Raw genomic sequence first — 20,691 nt, 5'->3', positions numbered from 1 at the left:
TATGTGTGGAACCAGAGGAAATGGGTGAGGTACTAAATGAGTACTTTGCATCAGTATTCACCAAAGAGAAGGACTTGGTGGATGATGAGCCTAGGGAAGGGAGTGCAGATAGTCTCAGTCATCTCATTATCAAAAAGGAGGAGGTGTTGGGTGTCTTGCAAAGCATTAAGGTAGATAAGTCCCCAGGGCCTGCTGGGATCTACCCCAGAATACTGAGGGAGGAAAGGGAAGAAATTGCTGGGGCCTTGACAGAAATCTTTGCATCCTCATTGGCTACAGGTGAGGTCCCAGAGGATTGGAGAATAGCCAATGTTGTTCCTTTGTTTAAGAAGGGTAGCAAGGATAATCCAGGAAATTATAGGCCGGTGAGCCTTACGTCAGTGGTAGGGAAATTATTAGAGAGGATACTTCGGGACAGGATTTACTCCCATTTGGAAACAAACGAACTTATTAGCGAGAGGCAGCATGGTTTTGTGAAGGGGAGGTCGTGTCTCACTAATTTGATTGAGTTTTTTGACAAAGATGATTGATGAAGGAAGGGCAGTGGATGTTATCTATATGGACTTCAGTCAAGCCTTTGACAAGGTCCCTCATGGCAGACTGGTACAAAAGGTGAAGTCACACGGGATCAGAGGTGAGCGGGCAAGATGGATACAGAACTGGCTCGGTCATAGAAGACAGAGGGTAGCAGTGAAAGGGTGTTTTTCTGAATGGAGGGATGTGACTAGTGGTGTTCCACAGGGATCAGTGCTGGGACCTTTGCTGTTTGTAGTATATATAAATGATTTGGAGGAAAATGTAGCTGGTCTGATTAGTAAGTTTGCGGACGACACAAAGGTTGGTGGAGTTGCGGATAATGATGAGGATTGTCAGAGGATACAGCAGGATATAGATCGGTTGGAACTTGGGCGGAGAAATGGCAGATGGAGTTTAATCCGGACAAATGTGAGGTAATGCATTTTGGAAGGTCTAATGCAGGTGGGAGGTATGCAGTAAATGGCAGAACCCTTAGGAGTATTGACAGGGAGAGAGATCTGGGCGTACAGGTCCACAGGTCACTGAAAGTGGCAACGCAGGTGGATAAGGTAGTCAATAAGGCATACGGCATGCTTGCCTTCATCGGTCGGGGCATAGAGTATAAAAATTGGCAAGTCATGTTGTAGCTGTACAGAACTTTAGTTCAGCCACACTTAGAATATTGCGTGCAATTCTGGTCGCCACACTACCAGAAGGACGTGGAGGCTTTGGAGAGGGTACAGAAGAGGTTTACCAGGATGTTGCCTGGTCTGGAGGGTATTAGCTATGAGGAGAGGTTGGATAAACTCAGATTGTTTTCACTGGAACGACGGAGGTGGAGGGACGACATGATAGAGGTTTAGAAAGTTATGAGCGGCATGGACAGAGTGGATAGTCAGAAGCTTTTTCCCAGGGTGGAAAGTCAGTTACTCGGGGACATAGGTTTAAGGTGCGAGGGGCAAAGTTTAGAGGGGATGTGCGAGGCAAGTTCTTTACACAGAGGGTGGTGAGTGCCTGGAACTTGCTGCCAGGGGAGGTGGTGGAAGCAGATACGATAGAGACGTTTAAGAGGCATCTTGACAAATACATGAATAGGATGGGAATAGAGGGATACGGTCCCTGGAAGTGTAGAAGGTTTTAGTTTAGGCAAGCATCAAGATCGGCGCAGGCTTGGAGGGCCGAATGGCCTGTTCCTGTGCTGTACTGTTCTTTGTTCTTTGTTCAAATAGAAATAAATAAGTACGATCTGATAGTCATTACAAAGTCATGGCTGCAGGATGGCATAGTTTGGGACCTGAATATTGAAGGGTACATGGCATTTAGGAAGGATAAGAAGCTCGGAAAAGGTGGAGGGGTAGCTCTGTTAATTAATGATGGTATTAGCACAATAGAGAAGGATAAGCTAAGTTCAGGAGGCCAGGATGTAGAAGCAGTTTGGGTTGAGATGAGAAATGATAAAGGCAAAAAGTCACTTGTGGGAGTGGTATACAGGCCGCCCAACAGTAACCACACTGTAGGACTGGGTATAAAGCAAGAAATAATGGGAGCTTCTCAGAAATGTCCGGCGATAATCCTGGGGTATTTTAAATAAAAACAAGAAATGCTGGAACCACTCAGCAGGTCTGGCAGCATCTGTGGAGAGAGAAGCAGAGTTAACGTTTCGGGTCAGTGACCCTCCTTCGGAACTAGCAAATATTAGAAATGTCAAAGGTTATAAGCAAGTGAGGTGGGGGTGGGGCAAGAGATAACAAAGGAGGTGTAGATTGGACAAGGCCACATAGCTGACCAAAAGGTCATGGAGCAAAGGCAAACAATATGTTAATAGTGTGTTGAAAGACAAAGCATTAGTGCAGATAAGGTGTTAACGGACTGAATATTGAACAGCAGCAAGTGCAAATATGCAAAAAAACAGTGGGTAAGCAAACTGAACAAACTAAGATGAAATGAAATAAACATGAAAAAAAAGATTGTAAAAAAGAAAGAGAGAAAAAAAGAGAAAAAATAACTAAAAATAAAAGTAAAAGGGGGGCCCATCATGCTCTGAAATGATTGAACTCAATGTTCAGTCCAGCAGGCGTGCCTGATCGGTAAATGATATGCTGTTCCTCGAGCTTGCATTGATGTTCACTGGAACACTGCAGCAATCCCAGGACAGAGATGTGAGCATGAGAGCAGGGGGGAGTGTTGAAATGGCAAGCAACCGGAAGCTCAGGGTCCTGCTTGCAGACTGAGCGGAGGTGTTCCGCAAAGCAGTCACCCAGTCTGCGTTTGGTCTCCCCACTGTGGAGGAGACCACATTGTGAGCAGCGAATACAGTATACTAACTTGAAAGAAGTACAAGTAAATCGCTGCTTCACCTGAAAGGAGTGTTTGGGGCCTGGGATAGTGAGGAGAGAGGAGGTAAATGGGCAGGTGTTACACGTCCTGCGATTGCAGGGGAAGGTGCCATGGGACGGGGACGAGGTGGTGGGGGTAGTGGAGGAGTGGACCAGGGTGTCGCGGAGGGAACGATGCCTTCGGAATGCTGACAGGGGAAGGGAGGGGAAGATACGTCTGGTAGTGGCATCACACTGGATGTGGCGAAAATGGCGGAGGATGATCCTTTGGATATGGAGGCTGATGGGGTGGAAAGTGAGGAACCCTGTCACGGTTCTGGGAGGGAGGGGAAGGGGTGAGGGTAGAGGTGCGGGAAATGGGCCGGACACGGTTGAGGGCCCTGTCAACAACAGTGGGGGGGAATCTTCGGTTGAGGAAAATGGAGGTCACATCAGAAGCACCGTCATGGAAGGTAGCATCATCAGAGCAGATGCGTCGGAGACGGAGAAACTGGGAGAATGGAATGGAGTCCTTACAGGAGGTAGGGTGTGAAGAAGTGTAGTCGAGGTAGCTGTGGGAGTTGGTGGGCTTATAATGGATATTAGTAGACAACCTGTCCCCAGAGATGGAGACAGAGATGTCGAGGAAGGGAAGGGAACTGTCAGCGATGGACCATGTAAAGGTGAGAGAAGGGTGGAAATTGGAAGCAAAGTTGATAAAGTTTTCCAGTTCGGGGCGGGAGCAGGAAACGGCACCGATACAGTCATCAATGTAACGGAAAAAGAGTTGGGGGAGGGGGCCTGAGTAGGACTGGAACAAAGAATGCTCGACATATCCCACAAAAAGACAGGCATAACTAGGACCCATGCGGGTACCCATAGCGACACCTTTTACTTGAAGGAAGTGCGTGGAGTTGAAGGAGAAGTTGTTCAATGTGAGAACAAGTTCAGCCAGGCGGAGGAGGGTGGTGGTGGATGGGGACTGGTTGGGCCTCTGTTCAAGGAAGATTCGGAGAGCCCTTAAACCATCCTGGTGGGGGATGGAGGTGTAGAGCGATTGGACGTCCATAGTGAATCGGAGGCGGTTGGGACCAGGAAACTGGAAATTGTCAAAATGAAGTCGGGCGTCAGAAGAGTCACGGATGTAGGTGGGAAGAGACTGGACCAATGGAGAAAAGATAGAGTCAAGATAGTAAGAAATAAGTTCAGTGGGGCAGGAGCAGGCTGACACAATGGGTCTGCCGGGAACGTCCCGTTTGTGGATTTTGGGAAGGAGTTAGAAGCGGGCTGTCCGGGGGGATTTTAATCTACATATAGACTGGAAAAATCAGGTGGGCAAAGATAGCCTAGATGAGGAGTACATCGAATGTTTCTGAGATAGTTTCTTCGAACAGTACATTCTGGAGCCAACCAGACAGCAGGCTATATTATACCTGATATTGTGTAACGAGATCGGATTAATTAATGACCTCATAGTAAAGGCGCCCCTTGGTAGCAGCGATCGTAATATGATTGAATTTTACATTCAGTTTGAGGGAGAGAAAAGTGGGTCCAAGACTAGTATTTTAAACTTAAATAAGGGCAATTATGAGGGCATGAAAGCAGAGCTAACTAAAGTGAACTGGCAAATTAGAGGATACAAGAAACATCCCAGAAACAGCTGTAAATCTGGAAATGGAAGGGCGGGAAGAACTCAAGACAATTACAATCACCAGGGAAGTGATACTGAACAAATTGTTGGAGCTGTGGGCTGACAAGTCCCCGAGTCCTGATGGACTTCATCCTCGGGTCTTAAAAGAAGTGGCCAGTGAGATAGTTGATGCATTGGTTTTAATTTTCCAAAATTCGCTAGGGGGAAGGTTCTGTTAGATTGGAAAATAGTGAATGTAACTCCTTTATTCAAAAAGGGAGGGAGACAGAAATCAGGAAACTACAGGCCAGTTAGCTTAACATCTTTCATAGGGAAAATGTTAGAAGCTATTATTAAAGATGTTATAGCAGGGTACTTCGAAAAATTCAAGATAATCAGGCAGAGTCAACATGGTTTTGTGAAAGGGAAATCATGGCTAACCAATTTACATACTAACATATGAATTAGGAGCAGAAGGAGGCCATTCGGCCCCTCAAGCCTGCTCTGCAATTAAATAAGATCATGGCTGATCTGGTTATGCTTCGAATTCCACACTCCCATCTACTCCCGATAACTTTTGATTCCTTTGCCTAACAAGAATCTGTCGACCTCCGCCTTAAAAATATTCAGTGACCCCGCCTCCACACCTTCTGAGGCAGAGCAGTGTGTGGAGAGAGATGAAGAATTAACGTTTCAGGTCAGTGACCCTTCATCAGAACTCCTGTCTGTTCCTCTAACTAATGAATAGTCATAGAGTCGTACAACATAGAAACAGGCCCTTCGGCCCACTGCGTCCATGCCGACCATAATGCCTATCTATACTAATCCCACCTGCCTGCATTAATTCCACATCCCTCTATGCCTTGCTCATTCAAGTACCTGTCCAGATGCCTCTTAAATGTCGCTACTGTTCCTACCTCCACCACCTCCTCAGGCAGCTCATTCCAGATACCCACTATTCTTTGTGTGAAAAATTTACCCCTTTGTACCCTTTAGGGCAGCGCAATGGCGCAGTGGTTAACACCGCAGCCTCACAGCTGCAGCGACCCGGGTTCACTTCTGGGTACTGCCTGTGTGGAGTTTGCAAGTTCTCCCTGTGACTGTGTGGGTTTTCGCTGGGTGCTCCGGTTTCCACCCACAGCCAAAGACTTGCAGGTTGATAGGTAAATTGGCCATTGCCCCTAGTGTAGGTAGGTGGGTGGGGATGTGGTAGGGAATATGGGATTAATGTAGGATAAGTATAAATGGGTGGTTGATGGTCAGCATAGACTCGGTGGGCCGAAGGGCCTGTTTCAGTGCTGTATCTCTAAATAAATAAATTCTCCTCCCTCTTACCTTAAATCTATGCCCTCTAGTTTTAGTCACCCCTACCATGGGAAACAGACTCTGGCTATCTACCCTATCTATGCCTCCCATAATTTTATATACCTCTATCATGTCTCCTCTCAGCCTCCTTCGCTCCAGGAAAAACAGACCCAGCCTATCCAATCTCTCTTTATAACTCAAGCCCTCCAAACCAGGCAACATCCTTGTGAATCTTTTCTGCACCCTCTCCAGCTTAATCACATCTTTCCTGTAGTGCAGCGACCAGAACTACACACAGTCCTCCAAACACGGCCTAACCAACGTTATGTACAACTGTAACTGACGTCCCAACTCTTGTACTCAATGCCTCGGCCGATGAAGGCAAGCATGCCATATGCCTTCTTCACCACCCTGTCTACCTGTGTTGCCACTTTCAGGGAACTATGTACTTGCACCCCAAGGTCTCTCAGCTCAACAACATTCCCCAGGGCCCTGCCATTCACTGTATATGTCCTGCCCTGGTTTAACTTCCCAAAATGCATCACTTCACACTTGTCTGCATTAAATTCCATTTACCACTCCCTTGCCCACTTTCCCAGTTGATCTATATCCTGTTGTAACCTTAGACAACCTTCTTCACTGTCCACTATACCATCAATTTTGGTGTCATCTGCAAACTTACTAATCATGCCCCTTACATTCACATCCAAGTCATTAATATATGCAACAAACAACAGAGGGCCCAGCACCGATTCCTGTGGCACACCACTGGTCACCGGCCTCCAATCTGAAAAACAACCCTCCACCACCACCCTCTGCCCCCTGTCACCAAGCCAATTTTGAATCCAATTTGCTAGCTCACCCTGGATCCCATGTGTTCAAACCTTCTGGACCAGCCTACCATGCAGGACCTTGTCAAAGGCCTTGCTAAAGTCCATGTAGACAATGTCCATCGCCCTGCCCTCGTCAATCCTCTTCGTCACCTCCTCGAAAAACTCAATCAAATTCGTGAGACATGATTTCCCACGCACAAAGCCATGCTGACTATCCCTAATCAGACCATGCCTTTCCAGATGCATATAAATCCTGTTTCTCAGAATCCCTTCCAATAACTTTCCCACCACTGATGTAAGGCTCACCGGCCTGTAGTTCCCTGGCTTATCCCTGCTGCCCTTCTTAAATAAAGGCACAACATTAGCTATCCTCCAGTCTTCTGGTACCTCACCCGTGGCTAACGATGAATCAAAAATCTCTGCCAGTTCCCCAGCAATCTCCTCCCTGGCTTCCCATAGCATCCTAGGATACACCTGGTCAGGCCCTGGGGATTTATCCACCTTAATGCGCTTCAAAACCTCCAACACCTCCTCCTTTGTAATGTTGATTTGCTCCAGGATATCGCTGTTCCCTCCCTTGAACTCACTGGCTTCCATGACCTTCTCCACGGTAAATACAGATGAGAAGTATTCATTTCAGACCTCGCCCATTTCCTGTGGCTCCACACATAGATTGCCACACTGATCCATAAGGGGACCTACTCTCTCCCTCGCTACCCTTTTACTCTTAATATACTTATAGAATCTTTTAGGATTCTCCTTTATCTTATCTGCCAGGGAAATCTCATGGCCCCTTTTCGCCCTCCTAATTTCCTTCTTAAGTGTAGTCCTACATCCCCTATACTCCTCGAGGGACTCGCTCGATCCCAGCTGCCTATACCTGACATATGCCTCCTTCTTTGTCCTGACCAGACCCTCAATATCCCTCATCAACCAAAGTTCCCTAAAGTTGCCAGCCTTGCCCTTCCATCTAACAGGAACATGCCGGCCCTGAACTCTTCCTATCTCACTTTTAAAAGCCTCCCACTTGCCAGACGTCCCTTTACCTGTAAACAGCCTCTCCCATTCAACTTTTGAGAGTCCCTGTCTGATACCATTGAAATTAGCCTTCCCCCAATTTAGGACTTCAACCTGAGGACCAGTCCGATCCTTTTCCATAACTATCTTGAAGCTAATAGGGTTATGGTCACTGGTCCCAAAGTGCTCCCCCACTGACACATCAACCACCTGCCCAGCCTGATTTCCCAAGAGGAGGTCGAGTGTAGCCCCTTCTCTAGTACGGCCATCCACATACTGCTTCTGAAAACTATCCTGGATACACTTAACAAATTCTTCCCCATCTGATCCCTGAGCACTAAGGCAGTCCCAGTCAATATGAGGGAAGTTAAAATCACCTACTATTACAACCCTATAAACACATGGGTTTGAATCCCACTACGGCAGATGGTGAAATTTGAATTTAATTAATAAATCTGGAATTTAAAGCTAGTCTAATGATGGCCATGAAACCATTTTCGATTGTTGTAAAAACCCATCTGCTTCACTAATGTCCTTTAGGGAAGGAAATCTGCTGTCCTTACCTGGTCTGGCTTATATGTGACTCCAGATCCACAGCAATGTGGTTGACTCTTAAAATGCTCTCTGAAATGGCCGAGCAAGACAATCAGTTGTCATGGCAATTAGGATGGGCAACAAATGCTGGCCCTGCCAGCGACACCCACATCACACAAAAAACAAATTTAAAAAATATATATATAATAACCATGGCTACAAGAGCAGGTCAGAGGCTTGGAATCCTGTGGCGAGTAACTCACCTCCTGACTCCCCAAAGCCTGTCCACCATCTACAAGGCACAAGTCAGGAGTGTGATGGAATACTCTCCACTTGCCTGGATGGGTGCAGCTCCAACAACACTCAAGAAGCTCGACACCATCCAAGACAAAGCAGCCCGCTTGATTGGCACCCCATCTACAAACATTCACTCCCTCCACCACCGACGCACAGTGGCAGCAGTGTGTACCATCTACAAGATGCACTGCAGCAACGCACCAAGGCTCCTTAGACAGCACCTTCCAAACCCACGACCCTCTACCATTTCGAAGGACAAGGGCAGCAGATACGTGAGAACATCACCACCTGCAAGTTCCCCTCCAAGTCACACACCATCCTGACTTGGAACTATATCGCCGTTCCATCACTGTCGCTGGGTCAAAATCCTGGAACTCCCTTCCTAACAGCACTGTGGGTGTACCTACCTCACATGGACTGCAGCGGTTCAAGAAGGCAGCTCACCACCACCTTCTCAAGGGCAATTAGGGATGGGCAATAAATGCTGGCCTGGCCAGTGACGCCCACATCCCATGAATAAATTTTTAAAAATTCCCCCAACTATCTCATCGGAGAGACTACTACTTTGGGCCCCACCCCCCTCCAGACTAGTTTAAACCCTCCCGAGTAGTACTAGCAAACCTCCCCGCAAGGATATTGGTCCCCTTCCAGTTCAGATGCAACCCATCCTTCTTGTACAGGTCCCCTCTGCACCAGAAGAGATCCCAATGATCCAAGTAGCTGAAGCCCTCCCGCCTACACCAGCTCTTCAGCCACGCATTCATTTGCCTTATCCTCCTATTCCTACCCTCACTAGCACGTGGCACAGGGAGTAATCCGGAGATTACAACCCTAGAGATCCTGCTTTTTAACCTTCTGTCTAACTCCCTATATTCGTTTAGGAGGACCTCATCTCTCTTCCTGTCTTTGTCGTTAGTACCAATATGGTCCACAACCTCTGGCTGCTCACCCTCCCCTTTCAGAATGTCCTGCAGCTGCTCCAAGACATCCTTGACCCGAGCACCATCCCTTTTCTGCCTGTGCGGCCATTATCTGCGGTGTGACCACCTCACTAAACGTGCTATCCAAGACGTCCTCAGCATAGCGGATACTCCACAGTGACTCCACCCGCAGCTCCAGCTCCGTAATGCGGGTAGTCAGTAGCTGCAGATGGATACACTTCCTGCACACATGGTCAGCAGGGACACTGGAAGCGTCCCTGATTACCCACATAGTGCAGGAGGAGCAGATCACAGGTCTGAGCTCTCCTGTCATGACCTACCCTTAGATTAATTAGTTACTCCCTTAATTAAAAAATACTAATTATACTAGGGGCCTTGTTCTACCCACTTCAATCTAAAGTCCTGAAGAAAACCCACTTTAGTAGTACTCACCTTATCACCAGAGGTTTTTTTTCCAACAAAAAAAACTTTCCCCTTTTTTAAAAAAAGATATTTAAATGCACTAACAACTGCTACTCACCAGCCAATCACCTTGCAGCTTTCCTCTGATGTCACTGTTGGCTTTTTTTTTTCAAAACTCCAGCGCGCTGGAAGAGCTCCACTCCCCTCCCGGCGTTCTCCCCACAGGTCCACTCCCCTCCCGGCGTTCTCCCCACAGGTCCTCTCCCCTCCCGGCGTTCTCCCCACAGGTCCACTCCCCTCCCGGCGTTCTCCCCACAGGTCCACTCCCCTCCCGGCGTTCTCCCCACAGGTCCACTCCCCTCCCGGCGTTCTCCCCACAGGTCCACTCCCCTCCCGGCGTTCTCCCCACAGGTCCACTCCCCTCCCGGCGTTCTCCCCACAGGTCCACTCCCCTCCCGGCGTTCTCCCCACAGGTCCACTCCCCTCCCGGCGTTCTCCCCACAGGTCCACTCCCCTCCCGGCGTTCTCCCCACAGGTCCACTCCCCTCCCGGCATTCTCCCCACAGGTCCACTCCCCTCCCGGCGTTCTCCCCACAGGTCCACTCCCCTCCCGGCGTTCTCCCCACAGGTCCTCTCCCCTCCCGGCGTTCTCCCCACAGGTCCACTCCCCTCCCGGCGTTCTCCCCACAGGTCCTCTCCCCTCCCGGCGTTCTCCCCACAGGTCCACTCCCCTCCCGGCGTTCTCCCCACAGGTCCACTCCCCTCCCGGCGTTCTCCCCACAGGTCCACTCCCCTCCCGGCGTTCTCCCCACAGGTCCACTCCCCTCCCGGCGTTCACCCCACAGGTCCTCTCCACTCCCGGCGTTCTCCCCACAGGTCCACTCCCCTCCCGGCGTTCTCCCCACAGGTCCACTCCCCTCCCGGCGTTCTCCCCACAGGTCCTCTCCCCTCCCGGCATTCTCCCCACAGGTCCACTCCCCTCCCGGCGTTCTCCCCACAGGTCCACTCCCCTCCCGGCGTTCTCCCCACAGGTCCACTCCCCTCCCGGCGTTCTCCCCACAGGTCCACTCCCCTCCCGGCGTTCTCCCCACAGGTCCACTCCCCTCCCGGCGTTCTCCCCACAGGTCCTCTCCCCTCCCGGCGTTCTCCCCACAGGTCCACTCCCCTCCCGGCGTTCTCCCCACAGGTCCACTCCCCTCCCGGCGTTCTCCCCACAGGTCCACTCCCCTCCCGGCGTTCTCCCCACAGGTCCACTCCCCTCCCGGCGTTCTCCCCACAGGTCCACTCCCCTCCCGGCGTTCTCCCCACAGGTCCTCTCCCCTCCCGGCGTTCTCCCCACAGGTCCACTCCCCTCCCGGCGTTCTCCCCACAGGTCCTCTCCCCTCCCGGCGTTCTCCCCACAGGTCCACTCCCCTCCCGGCGTTCTCCCCACAGGTCCACTCCCCTCCCGGCGTTCTCCCCACAGGTCCACTCCCCTCCCGGCGTTCTCCCCACAGGTCCTCTCCACTCCCGGCGTTCTCCCCACAGGTCCACTCCCCTCCCGGCGTTCTCCCCACAGGTCCACTCCCCTCCCGGCGTTCTCCCCACAGGTCCTCTCCACTCCCGGCATTCTCCCCACAGGTCCACTCCCCTCCCGGCGTTCTCCCCACAGGTCCACTCCCCTCCCGGCGTTCTCCCCACAGGTCCACTCTCCTCCCGGCGTTCTCCCCACAGGTCCACTCCGCTCCCGGCGTTCTCCCCACAGGTCCACTCCCCTCCTGGCGTTCTCCCCACAGGTCCACTCCCCTCCCGGCGTTCTCCCCACAGGTCCTCTCCACTCCCGGCGTTCTCCCCACAGGTCCTCTCCCCTCCCGGCGTTCTCCCCACAGGTCCACTCCCCTCCCGGCGTTCTCCCCACAGGTCCTCTCCACTCCCGGAAGGTAAGAGACTGGGCCTCGATCCTCAGGGTCGATTTATAGACTCCCCTCCCGGCGTTCTCCCCACAGGTCCTCTCCACTCCCGGAAGGTAAGAGACTGGGCCTCGATCCTCAGGGTCGATTTATAGACTCCCCTCCCGGCGTTCTCCCCACAGGTCCGCTCCACTCCCGGAAGGTAAGAGCCATATCACTATTTCTCTTCCACTCTTCTTCTATTCTGGTCAATGGTAGCCATTTGGATGTTGGTAGTTGGGGATTCAGTGATGGTAATGCCATTGAATGTCAAGGGGAGATGGTTAGATTCTCTCTTGTTGGAGATGGTCATTGCCTGGCACTTGTGGGGCACGAATGTTACTTGCCACTTATCAGCCCAAGCCTGGATATTGTCCAGATCTTGCTGTATATCTACACAGACTGCTTCAGTATCTGAGGAGTTGCGAAGGTGCTGAAAATTGTGCAATCATCAGCGAACATCCCCACTTCTAACCTTATGATTGAAGGAAGGTCATTGATGAAGCAGCTGAAGATGGTTGGGCCGAGGACACTACCCTGAGGAACTCCTGCAGTGATGTTCTGGAGCTGAGATGATTGACCTCCAACAACCACAACCATCTTTCCACAGATGCTGCCAGACCTGCTGAGTGAATCCAGCATTTCTTGTTTTTTTTTCAGATTTCCAGCATCCGCAGTATTTTGCTTTTACCACAACCATCTTCCTTTGTTTCCTCTGCAATATCCTGATCAATATTTATGTATCAGCAAAGGGCATCAAGGGATGGGGAATAAATGTCAGTCTTGCCAGTGATGTCCACCTCCTGAGAATGAATTTGGAATCTCCAAAACCAATGAACAGTGATTACCTGGTTATATATCACGTTGCTGTTTGTGGGATCTTGCTGTGCACTAATTGGCTGCTGCGTTTCCTACATTACAAGAGTGACTACACTTTGAAAGTACTTCATTGCCTGTAAAGTGCTTTGAGATATTCTGAGCTTGTAGATGGTGTTGTCAACACTTCAATTCCTGTTTTTAATTTGTCACAATCGTTACCTGCCAGGTATGAATGATTTCAGTTACTTACACACAAACTGCTTTGAGATCACAGTGGAGCTGAGTTGTGATAAATATCCACACCAGAGTCAACTTCCAGAAGAATGGGAAAACAACAAAGAGTCACTTCTCCTCTATATGGAGCAGGTTAGTGTGTGACAATGACACCCTCCCCTCTTAACAGTCATTCTGCAATGCTCAGCCTCCATGTAACCTGGGACCTGTTCTTGTGCAGGTTCACCGGGGTATAAAGGGTGTTGTGAGGGATCGTGAGAGTAATGGGATTAATGGAGCCATCATTGCAGTGAATGGGATCAACCATGATATAAGGACAGGTGAGTCAAGGTCGATGAAGGTCAGGGGTCAGAGTGGACGCTCCCCGGGATGTGTGTAAGGGTCAGGGGTCAGAGTGGACGCTCCCCGGGATGTGTGTGAGGGTCAGGGGTCAGAGTGGACGCTCCCCGGGATGTGTGTGAGGGTCAGAGTGGACGCTCCCCGGGATGTGTGTGAGGGTCAGGGGGTCAGAGTGGACGCTCCCTGGGATGTGTGTGAGGGTCAGAGTGGACGCTCCCCGGGATGTGTGTGAGGGTCAGAGTGGACGCTCCCCGGGATGTGTGTGAGGGTCAGAGTGGGTGCTCCCTGGGATGTGTGTGAGGGTCAGGGGGTCAGAGTGGACGCTCCCCGGGATGTGTGTGAGGGTCAGAGTGGACGCTCCCCGGGATGTGTGTGAGGGTCAGAGTGGACGCTCCCCGGGATGTGTGTGAGGGTCAGGGGTCAGAGTGGACGCTCCCCGGGATGTGTGTGAGGGTCAGAGTGGACGCTCCCCGGGATGTGTGTGAGGGTCAGGGGTCAGAGTGGATGCTCCCCGGGATGTGTGTGTGAGGGTCAGAGTGGATGCTCCCCGGGATGTGTATGAGGGTCAGAGTGGACGCTCCCCGGGATGTGTGTGAGGGTCAGAGTGGACGCTCCCCGGGATGTGTGTGAGGGTCAGAGTGGGTGCTCCCTGGGATGTGTGTGAGGGTCAGGGGGTCAGAGTGGACGCTCCCCGGGATGTGTGTGAGGGTCAGAGTGGACGCTCCCCGGGATGTGTGTGAGGGTCAGGGGTCAGAGTGGATGCTCCCCGGGATGTGTGTGAGGGTCAGAGTGGATGTTCCCCGGGATGTGTGTGAGGGTCAGAGTGGATGCTCCCCGGGATGTGTGTGAGGGTCAGAGTGGACGCTCCCCAGGATGTGTGTGAGGGTCAGAGTGGACGCTCCCCGGGATGTGTGTGAGGGTCAGGGGTCAGAGTGGACGCTCCCCAGGATGTGTGTGAGGGTCAGAGTGGACGCTCCCCGGGATGTGTGTGAGGGTCAGAGTGGACGCTCCCCGGGATGTGTGTGAGGGTCAGAGTGGACGCTCCCCGGGATGTGTGTGAGGGTCAGAGTGGACGCTCCCTGGGATGTGTGTGAGGGTCAGAGTGGGTGCTCCCTGGGATGTGTGTGAGGGTCAGAGTGGGTGCTCCCTGGGATGTGTGTGAGGGTCAGAGTGGACGCTCCCCGGGATGTGTGTGAGGGTCAGAGTGGACGCTCCCTGGGATGTGTGTGAGGGTCAGAGTGGACGCTCCCCGGGATGTGTGTGAGGGTCAGAGTGGACGCTCCCCGGGATGTGTGTGAGGGTCAGAGTGGACGCTCCCCGGGATGTGTGTGAGGGTCAGAGTGGACGCTCCCCGGGATGTGTGTGAGGGTCAGAGTGGACGCTCCCCAGGATGTGTGTAAGGGTCAGGGGTCAGAGTGGACGCTCCCCGGGATGTGTGTGAGGGTCAGGGGGTCAGAGTGGACGCTCCCCGGGATGTGTGTGAGGGTCAGAGCGGACGCTCCCCAGGATGTGTGTGAGGGTCAGAGTGGACGCTCCCTGGGATGTGTGTGAGGGTCAGAGTGGACGCTCCCCAGGATGTGTGTAAGGGTCAGGGGTCAGAGTGGACGCTCCCCGGGATGTGTGTGAGGGTCAGGGGGTCAGAGTGGACGCTCCCTGGGATGTGTGTGAGGGTCAGAGCGGACGCTCCCCGGGATGTGTGTGAGGGTCAGAGTGGACGCTCCCTGGGATGTGTGTGAGGGTCAGAGTGGACGCTCCCCAGGATGTGTGTAAGGGTCAGGGGTCAGAGTGGATGCTCCCCGGGATGTGTGTGAGGGTCAGAGTGGACGCTCCCCGGGATGTGTGTGAGGGTCAGATTGGACGCTCCCTGGGATGTGTGTGAGGGTCAGAGTGGGTGCTCCCTGGGATGTGTGTGAGGGTCAGAGTGGACGCTCCCCGGGATGTGTGTGAGGGTCAGATTGGACGCTCCCTGGGATGTGTGTGAGGGTCAGAGTGGACGCTCCCTGGGATGTGTGTGAGGGTCAGGGGGTCAGAGTGGACGCTCCCCGGGATGTGTGTGAGGGTCAGGGGTCAGAGTGGATGCTCCCCGGGATGTGTGTGAGGGTCAGAGTGGATGCTCCCCGGGATGTGTGTGAGGGTCAGAGTGGATGCTCCCCGGGATGTGTGTGAGGGTCAGAGTGGACGCTCTCCGGGATGTGTGTGAGGGTCAGGGGTCAGAGTGGACGCTCCCTGGGATGTGTGTGAGGGTCAGAGTGGACGCTCCCTGGGATGTGTGTGAGGGTCAGGGGTCAGAGTGGACGCTCCCTGGGATGTGTGTGAGGGTCAGAGTGGACGCTCCCTGGGATGTGTGTGAGGGTCAGGGGTCAGAGTGGACGCTCCCCAGGATGTGTGTGAGGGTCAGAGTGGACGCTCCCTGGGATGTGTGTGAGGGTCAGAGTGGGTGCTCCCTGGGATGTGTGTGAGGGTCAGAGTGGACGCTCCCTGGGATGTGTGTGAGGGTCAGAGTGGACGCTCCCCGGGATGTGTGTGAGGGTCAGAGTGGACGCTCCCCGGGATGTGTGTGAGGGTCAGAGTGGACGCTCCCTGGGATGTGTGTGAGGGTCAGAGTGGGTGCTCCCCGGGATGTGTGTGAGGGTCAGAGTGGACGCTCCCTGGGATGTGTGTGAGGGTCAGAGTGGACGCTCCCCAGGATGTGTGTGAGGGTCAGAGTGGACGCTCCCTGGGATGTGTGTGAGGGTCAGAGTGGGTGCTCCCTGGGATGTGTGTGAGGGTCAGAGTGGGTGCTCCCCGGGATGTGTGTGAGGGTCAGAGTGGACGCTCCCCGGGATGTGTGTGAGGGTCAGAGTGGGTGCTCCCTGGGATGTGTGTGAGGGTCAGAGTGGACGCTCCCCGGGATGTGTGTGAGGGTCAGAGTGGACGCTCCCTGGGATGTGTGTGAGGGTCAGAGTGGGTGCTCCCTGGGATGTGTGTGAGGGTCAGAGTGGACGCTCCCCGGGATGTGTGTGAGGGTCAGAGTGGACGCTCCCCGGGATGTGTGTGAGGGTCAGAGTGGACGCTCCCTGGGATGTGTGTGAGGGTCAGAGTGGACGCTCCCTGGGATGTGTGTGAGGGTCAGAGTGGGTGCTCCCTGGGATGTGTGTGAGGGTCAGAGTGGACGCTCCCCGGGATGTGTGTGAGGGTCAGAGTGGGTGCTCCCCGGGATGTGTGTGAGGGTCAGAGTGGACGCTCCCTGGGATGTGTGTGAGTGTCAGAGTGGGTGCTCCCCGGGATGTGTGTGAGGGTCAGAGTGGGTGCTCCCCGGGATGTGTGTGAGGGTCAGAGTGGGTGCTCCCCAGGATGTGTGTGAGGGTCAGAGAGGATGCTCCCCGGGATGTGTGTGAGGGTCAGAGTGGACGCTCCCCGGGATGTGTGTGAGGGTCAGGGGTCAGAGTGGACGCTCCCCAGGATGTGTGTGAGGGTCAGAGTGGACGCTCCCCGGGATGTGTGTGAGGGTCAGGGGTCAGAGTGGACGCTCCCCAGGATGTGTGTGAGGGTCAGAGTGGACGCTCCCCGGGATGTGTGTGAGGGTCAGGGGTCAGAGTGGACGCTCCCCAGGATGTGTGTGAGGGTCAGAGAGGATGCTCCCCGGGATGTGTGTGAGGGTCAGAGTGGACGCTCCCTGGGATGTGTGTGAGGGTCAGAGAGGATGCTCCCCGGGATGTGTGTGAGGGTCAGAGAGGATGCTCCCCAGGATGTGTGTGAGGGTCAGAGTGGATGCTCCCCAGGATGTGTGTGAGGGTCAGAGAGGATGCTCCCCGGGATGTGTGTGAGGGTCAGAGTGGACGCTCCCCAGGATGTGTGTGAGGGTCAGAGTGGATGCTCCCCAGGATGTGTGTGAGGGTCAGAGAGGATGCTCCCCGGGATGTGTGTGAGGGTCAGAGTGGACGCTCCCCAGGATGTGTGTGAGGGTCAGAGTGGACGCTCCCCGGGATGTGTGTGAGGGTCAGGGGTCAGAGTGGACGCTCCCCAGGATGTGTGTGAGGGTCAGAGAGGATGCTCCCCGGGATGTGTGTGAGGGTCAGAGTGGACGCTCCCCGGGATGTGTGTGAGGGTCAGAGTGGACGCTCCCCGGGATGTGTGTGAGGGTCAGGGGTCAGAGTGGACGCTCCCCAGGATGTGTGTGAGGGTCAGAGTGGACGCTCCCCGGGATGTGTGTGAGGGTCAGGGGTCAGAGTGGACGCTCCCCAGGATGTGTGTGAGGGTCAGAGTGGACGCTCCCCGGGATGTGTGTGAGGGTCAGGGGTCAGAGTGGATGCTCCCTGTTGCTAATCTGTTGCTGTCTGCTCTCACAGCTGCCGATGGGGATTACTGGCGGTTGCTGAACCCTGGTCATTATGAGATCACGGCGAAGGCTGAGGGTTTCTTCCCTTCCACACAGTCTTGCTCCGTTCGATATGAGAGACGCCCAACAATATGTGACTTTGTGCTGACGAGGAAACCAATCTCCAAGTCCCAGGGCAACTTGAAGAGAGGCTCTGTTTCCAGGGGGCGTGCAGGAACGATTCGTAAAGCCAGAGGAGAGAGACGAGGGCTGTGAGTCCTCATGCTACAATGGACCGGAGAAGCTGCCACCTCATTCTGGGGAGGGCTAGCTGGACTGTCAGAATAGGCACTTTGGGCAGCGCCCGCATAGCCAACCAGCCATACATAGAAACATAGAAAATCGGAGCAGGAGTAGGCCATTCAGCCCTTCGAGCCTGCTCCGCCATTCATTATGATCATGGCTGATCATCCAACTCAGTAAACTGTTCCTGCTTTCCCCCCATATCCTTTGATCCCTTTAGACCCAAGAGCTATATCTAACTCCTTCTTGAAAACATACAATGTTTTGGCCTCAACTGCTTCCTGTGGTAGCGAATTCCACAGGCTCACCACTCTCTGGGTGAAGAAATTTCTCCTCATCTCAGTCCTGAAAGGTTTACCCCATATCCTTAGACTATGAGCCCTGGTTCTGGACTCCCCCACCATCAGGAACATCCTTCCTGCATCTACCCTGTCAAGTCCTGTTAGAATTTTTTAGATTTCTATGAGATTCCCCCTCACTCTTCTGAACTCCAGCGAATATAATCCTAACCGACTCAATCTCTCCTCATACGTCAGTCCCGCCATCCCAGGTATCAGTCTGGTAAACCTTCACTGCACTCCCTCTATAGCAAGAACATCCTTCCTCAGATAAGGAGACCAAAACTGCACACAATATTCCAGGTATGGCCTCACCAAGGCCCTGTATAATCACAGCAAGACATCCCTGCTCCTGTACTCGAATCCTCTCGCTATGAAGGCCAACATACCATTTGCCTTTTTTACCGCCTGTTGCACTTGCATGCTCACCTTCAGCGACTGGTGTATGAGAACACCCAGGTCTCGCAGCATATTCCCCTCTCTCAGTTTATAGCCGTTCAGATAATAATCTGCCTTCCTGTTTTTGCTACCAAAGTGGATAACCTCACATTTATCCACATTATACTGCATCTGCCATGCATTAGCCCACTCACTCAACTTGTCCAAATCACCCTGAAGCCTCTCTGCATCCTCCTCACAACTCACCCTCCCACCCAGTTTTGTGTCATCTGCAAATTTGGAGATATTACATTTAATTCCCTCATCTAAATCATTAATGTATATTGTGAATAGCTGGGGTCCTCGCACCGATCCCTGCGGTACCCCACTAGTCACTGCCTGCCATTCGGAAAAAGACCCATTTATCCCTACACTTTGTTTCCTGTCCGCCAACCAATTTTCTATCCATCGCAATACACTACCCCCAATCCCATGCACTTTAATTTTACATGCTAATCTCTTATGTGGGACTTTGTCGAAAGCCTTCTGAAAGTCCAAATAAACCACATCCACTGGCTCCCCCTCATCAACTCTACTAGTTACATCCTCGAAGAATTCTGGGAGATTTGTCAAGCATGATTTCCCTTTCGTAAATCCATGCTGACTCTGCCCGATTCTACCACTGTTCTCCAAGTGCTCTGCTAATAAATCTTTGATAATGGACTCTCGAATTTTCCCTACTACCGACGTCAGGCTGACTGGTCTATAATTCCCTGCTTTCTCTCTACCTCCCTTTTTAAATAGTGGGGTTACATTAGCTACTCTCCAATCTGTAGGAACTGTTCCAGAGTCTATAGAATCTTGGAAGATGACCACCAATACATCCACTATTTCTAGGGCCATTTCCTTAAGTACTCTGGGATGCATACCATCAGGCCCTGGGGATTTATCGGCCTTCAATCCCATCAATTTCCCCAACACCATTTCTCTACTAATACTGATTTCTTTCAGTTCCTCTCTCTCACTAAGCCCTGTGTTCCCCAACATTTCTGGTATGATATTTGTGTCCTCCTTTGTGAAGATAAAACCAAAATTTGCATTTAGTTGGTCAGCCATTTCTTTATTCCCATAATAAATTCCCCTGTTTCTGACTGCAAGGGACCTACATTTGTCTTCACCAATCTTTTTCTCTTCACATACCCATAGAAACTTTTACAGTCAGTTTTTATGTTCCCGCAAGCTTACTCTCGTACTCTATTTTCCCTTCTTAATCAATCCCTTGGTCCTCCTTTGCTCAATTCTAAACTGCTCCCAATCCTCAGGTCTGTTGTTTTTCCTGGCAAATTCATATGCCTCTTCCTTGGATCTAATGTTATCTCTAATTTCCCTTGTAAGCCATGGTTTGGCTACCTTTCCCGTTTTACTTTTGCGCCAGACAGGAATAAACAATTGTTGCAGTTCATCCATGCTCTCTTTAAATGTTTGCCATTGCCTATCCACCGTCATCCCTTTAAGTAACGTTTCCCAATCCGTCATAGCCAACTCGCGCCTCAAACCTTCGTAGTTTCTTTTACTAAGATTCAGGACCCTTGTCTCAGAATCAACGACATCACTCTCCATCTTGATGAAGAATTCTATCATATTAAGCGGGCTCGTCCCCAAGCGGTCTCGCACAACCAGATTGTCAATTATTCCTCTCTGTTCTCCAGTTGGTACCTAACCTGCTATCGCCTTTCATTGTGTACAGTGAGGTTTCTAAGGCAAACATGGACACAGTGAACCTGTCGCCCTGACAGTGTGAAGCACAGTATCACAGTATCCTAATGTTCAGCAATAGCAGCCACAAGAATTGTGGGGGGGGGAGGGGGTCACCCTTGCATGCCAGCTCAGTCGCAGCACTGATCACCACCTCCTACCCCCCGAGCTCACACTGATCACCACCTCCTACACCGAGCTCACACTGATCACCACCTCCTACACCGAGCTCACACTGATCACCACCTCCTACACCGAGCTCACACTGATAACCACCTCCTACCCCCCGAGCTCACACTGATCACCACCTCCTACACCGAGCTCACACTGATCACCACCTCCTACACCGAGCTCACACTGATCACCACCTCCTACACCGAGCTCACACTGATCACCACCTCCTACACCGAGCTCACACTGATCACCACCTCCTACACCGAGCTCACACTGATAACCACCTCCTACCCCCCGAGCTCACACTGATCACCACCTCCTACACCGAGCTCACAC

The 20,691-nt window shown here is 52.4% G+C and overlaps 1 protein-coding gene across 2 annotated transcripts in view; it reads left to right on the top strand.

Annotated features, from left to right (window-relative positions):
• The window catches only part of LOC137366071 (probable carboxypeptidase X1), a 152,009-nt gene extending 132,121 nt beyond the window's left edge, over nt 1-19,888 (top strand). For both annotated transcript variants that reach the window (XM_068028198.1, XM_068028165.1), the window contains 3 exons: nt 12,764-12,903; nt 12,992-13,091; nt 17,439-19,888. In XM_068028198.1, coding sequence (XP_067884299.1) covers nt 12,764-12,903; nt 12,992-13,091; nt 17,439-17,683 — 485 coding nt within the window. In that variant the 3' untranslated portion in view covers nt 17,684-19,888. The remainder of the gene's footprint in view (nt 1-12,763; nt 12,904-12,991; nt 13,092-17,438) is intronic.
• Nucleotides 19,889-20,691: the final 803 nt, after the last annotated feature.

Source organism: Heterodontus francisci, chromosome 1, assembly GCF_036365525.1.
Source record: "Heterodontus francisci isolate sHetFra1 chromosome 1, sHetFra1.hap1, whole genome shotgun sequence".
Lineage (NCBI taxonomy): Eukaryota > Metazoa > Chordata > Chondrichthyes > Heterodontiformes > Heterodontidae > Heterodontus > Heterodontus francisci.
Note: the sequence above shows the minus strand (reverse complement) of the source record. Positions and strands in the feature narration are given on the sequence as shown.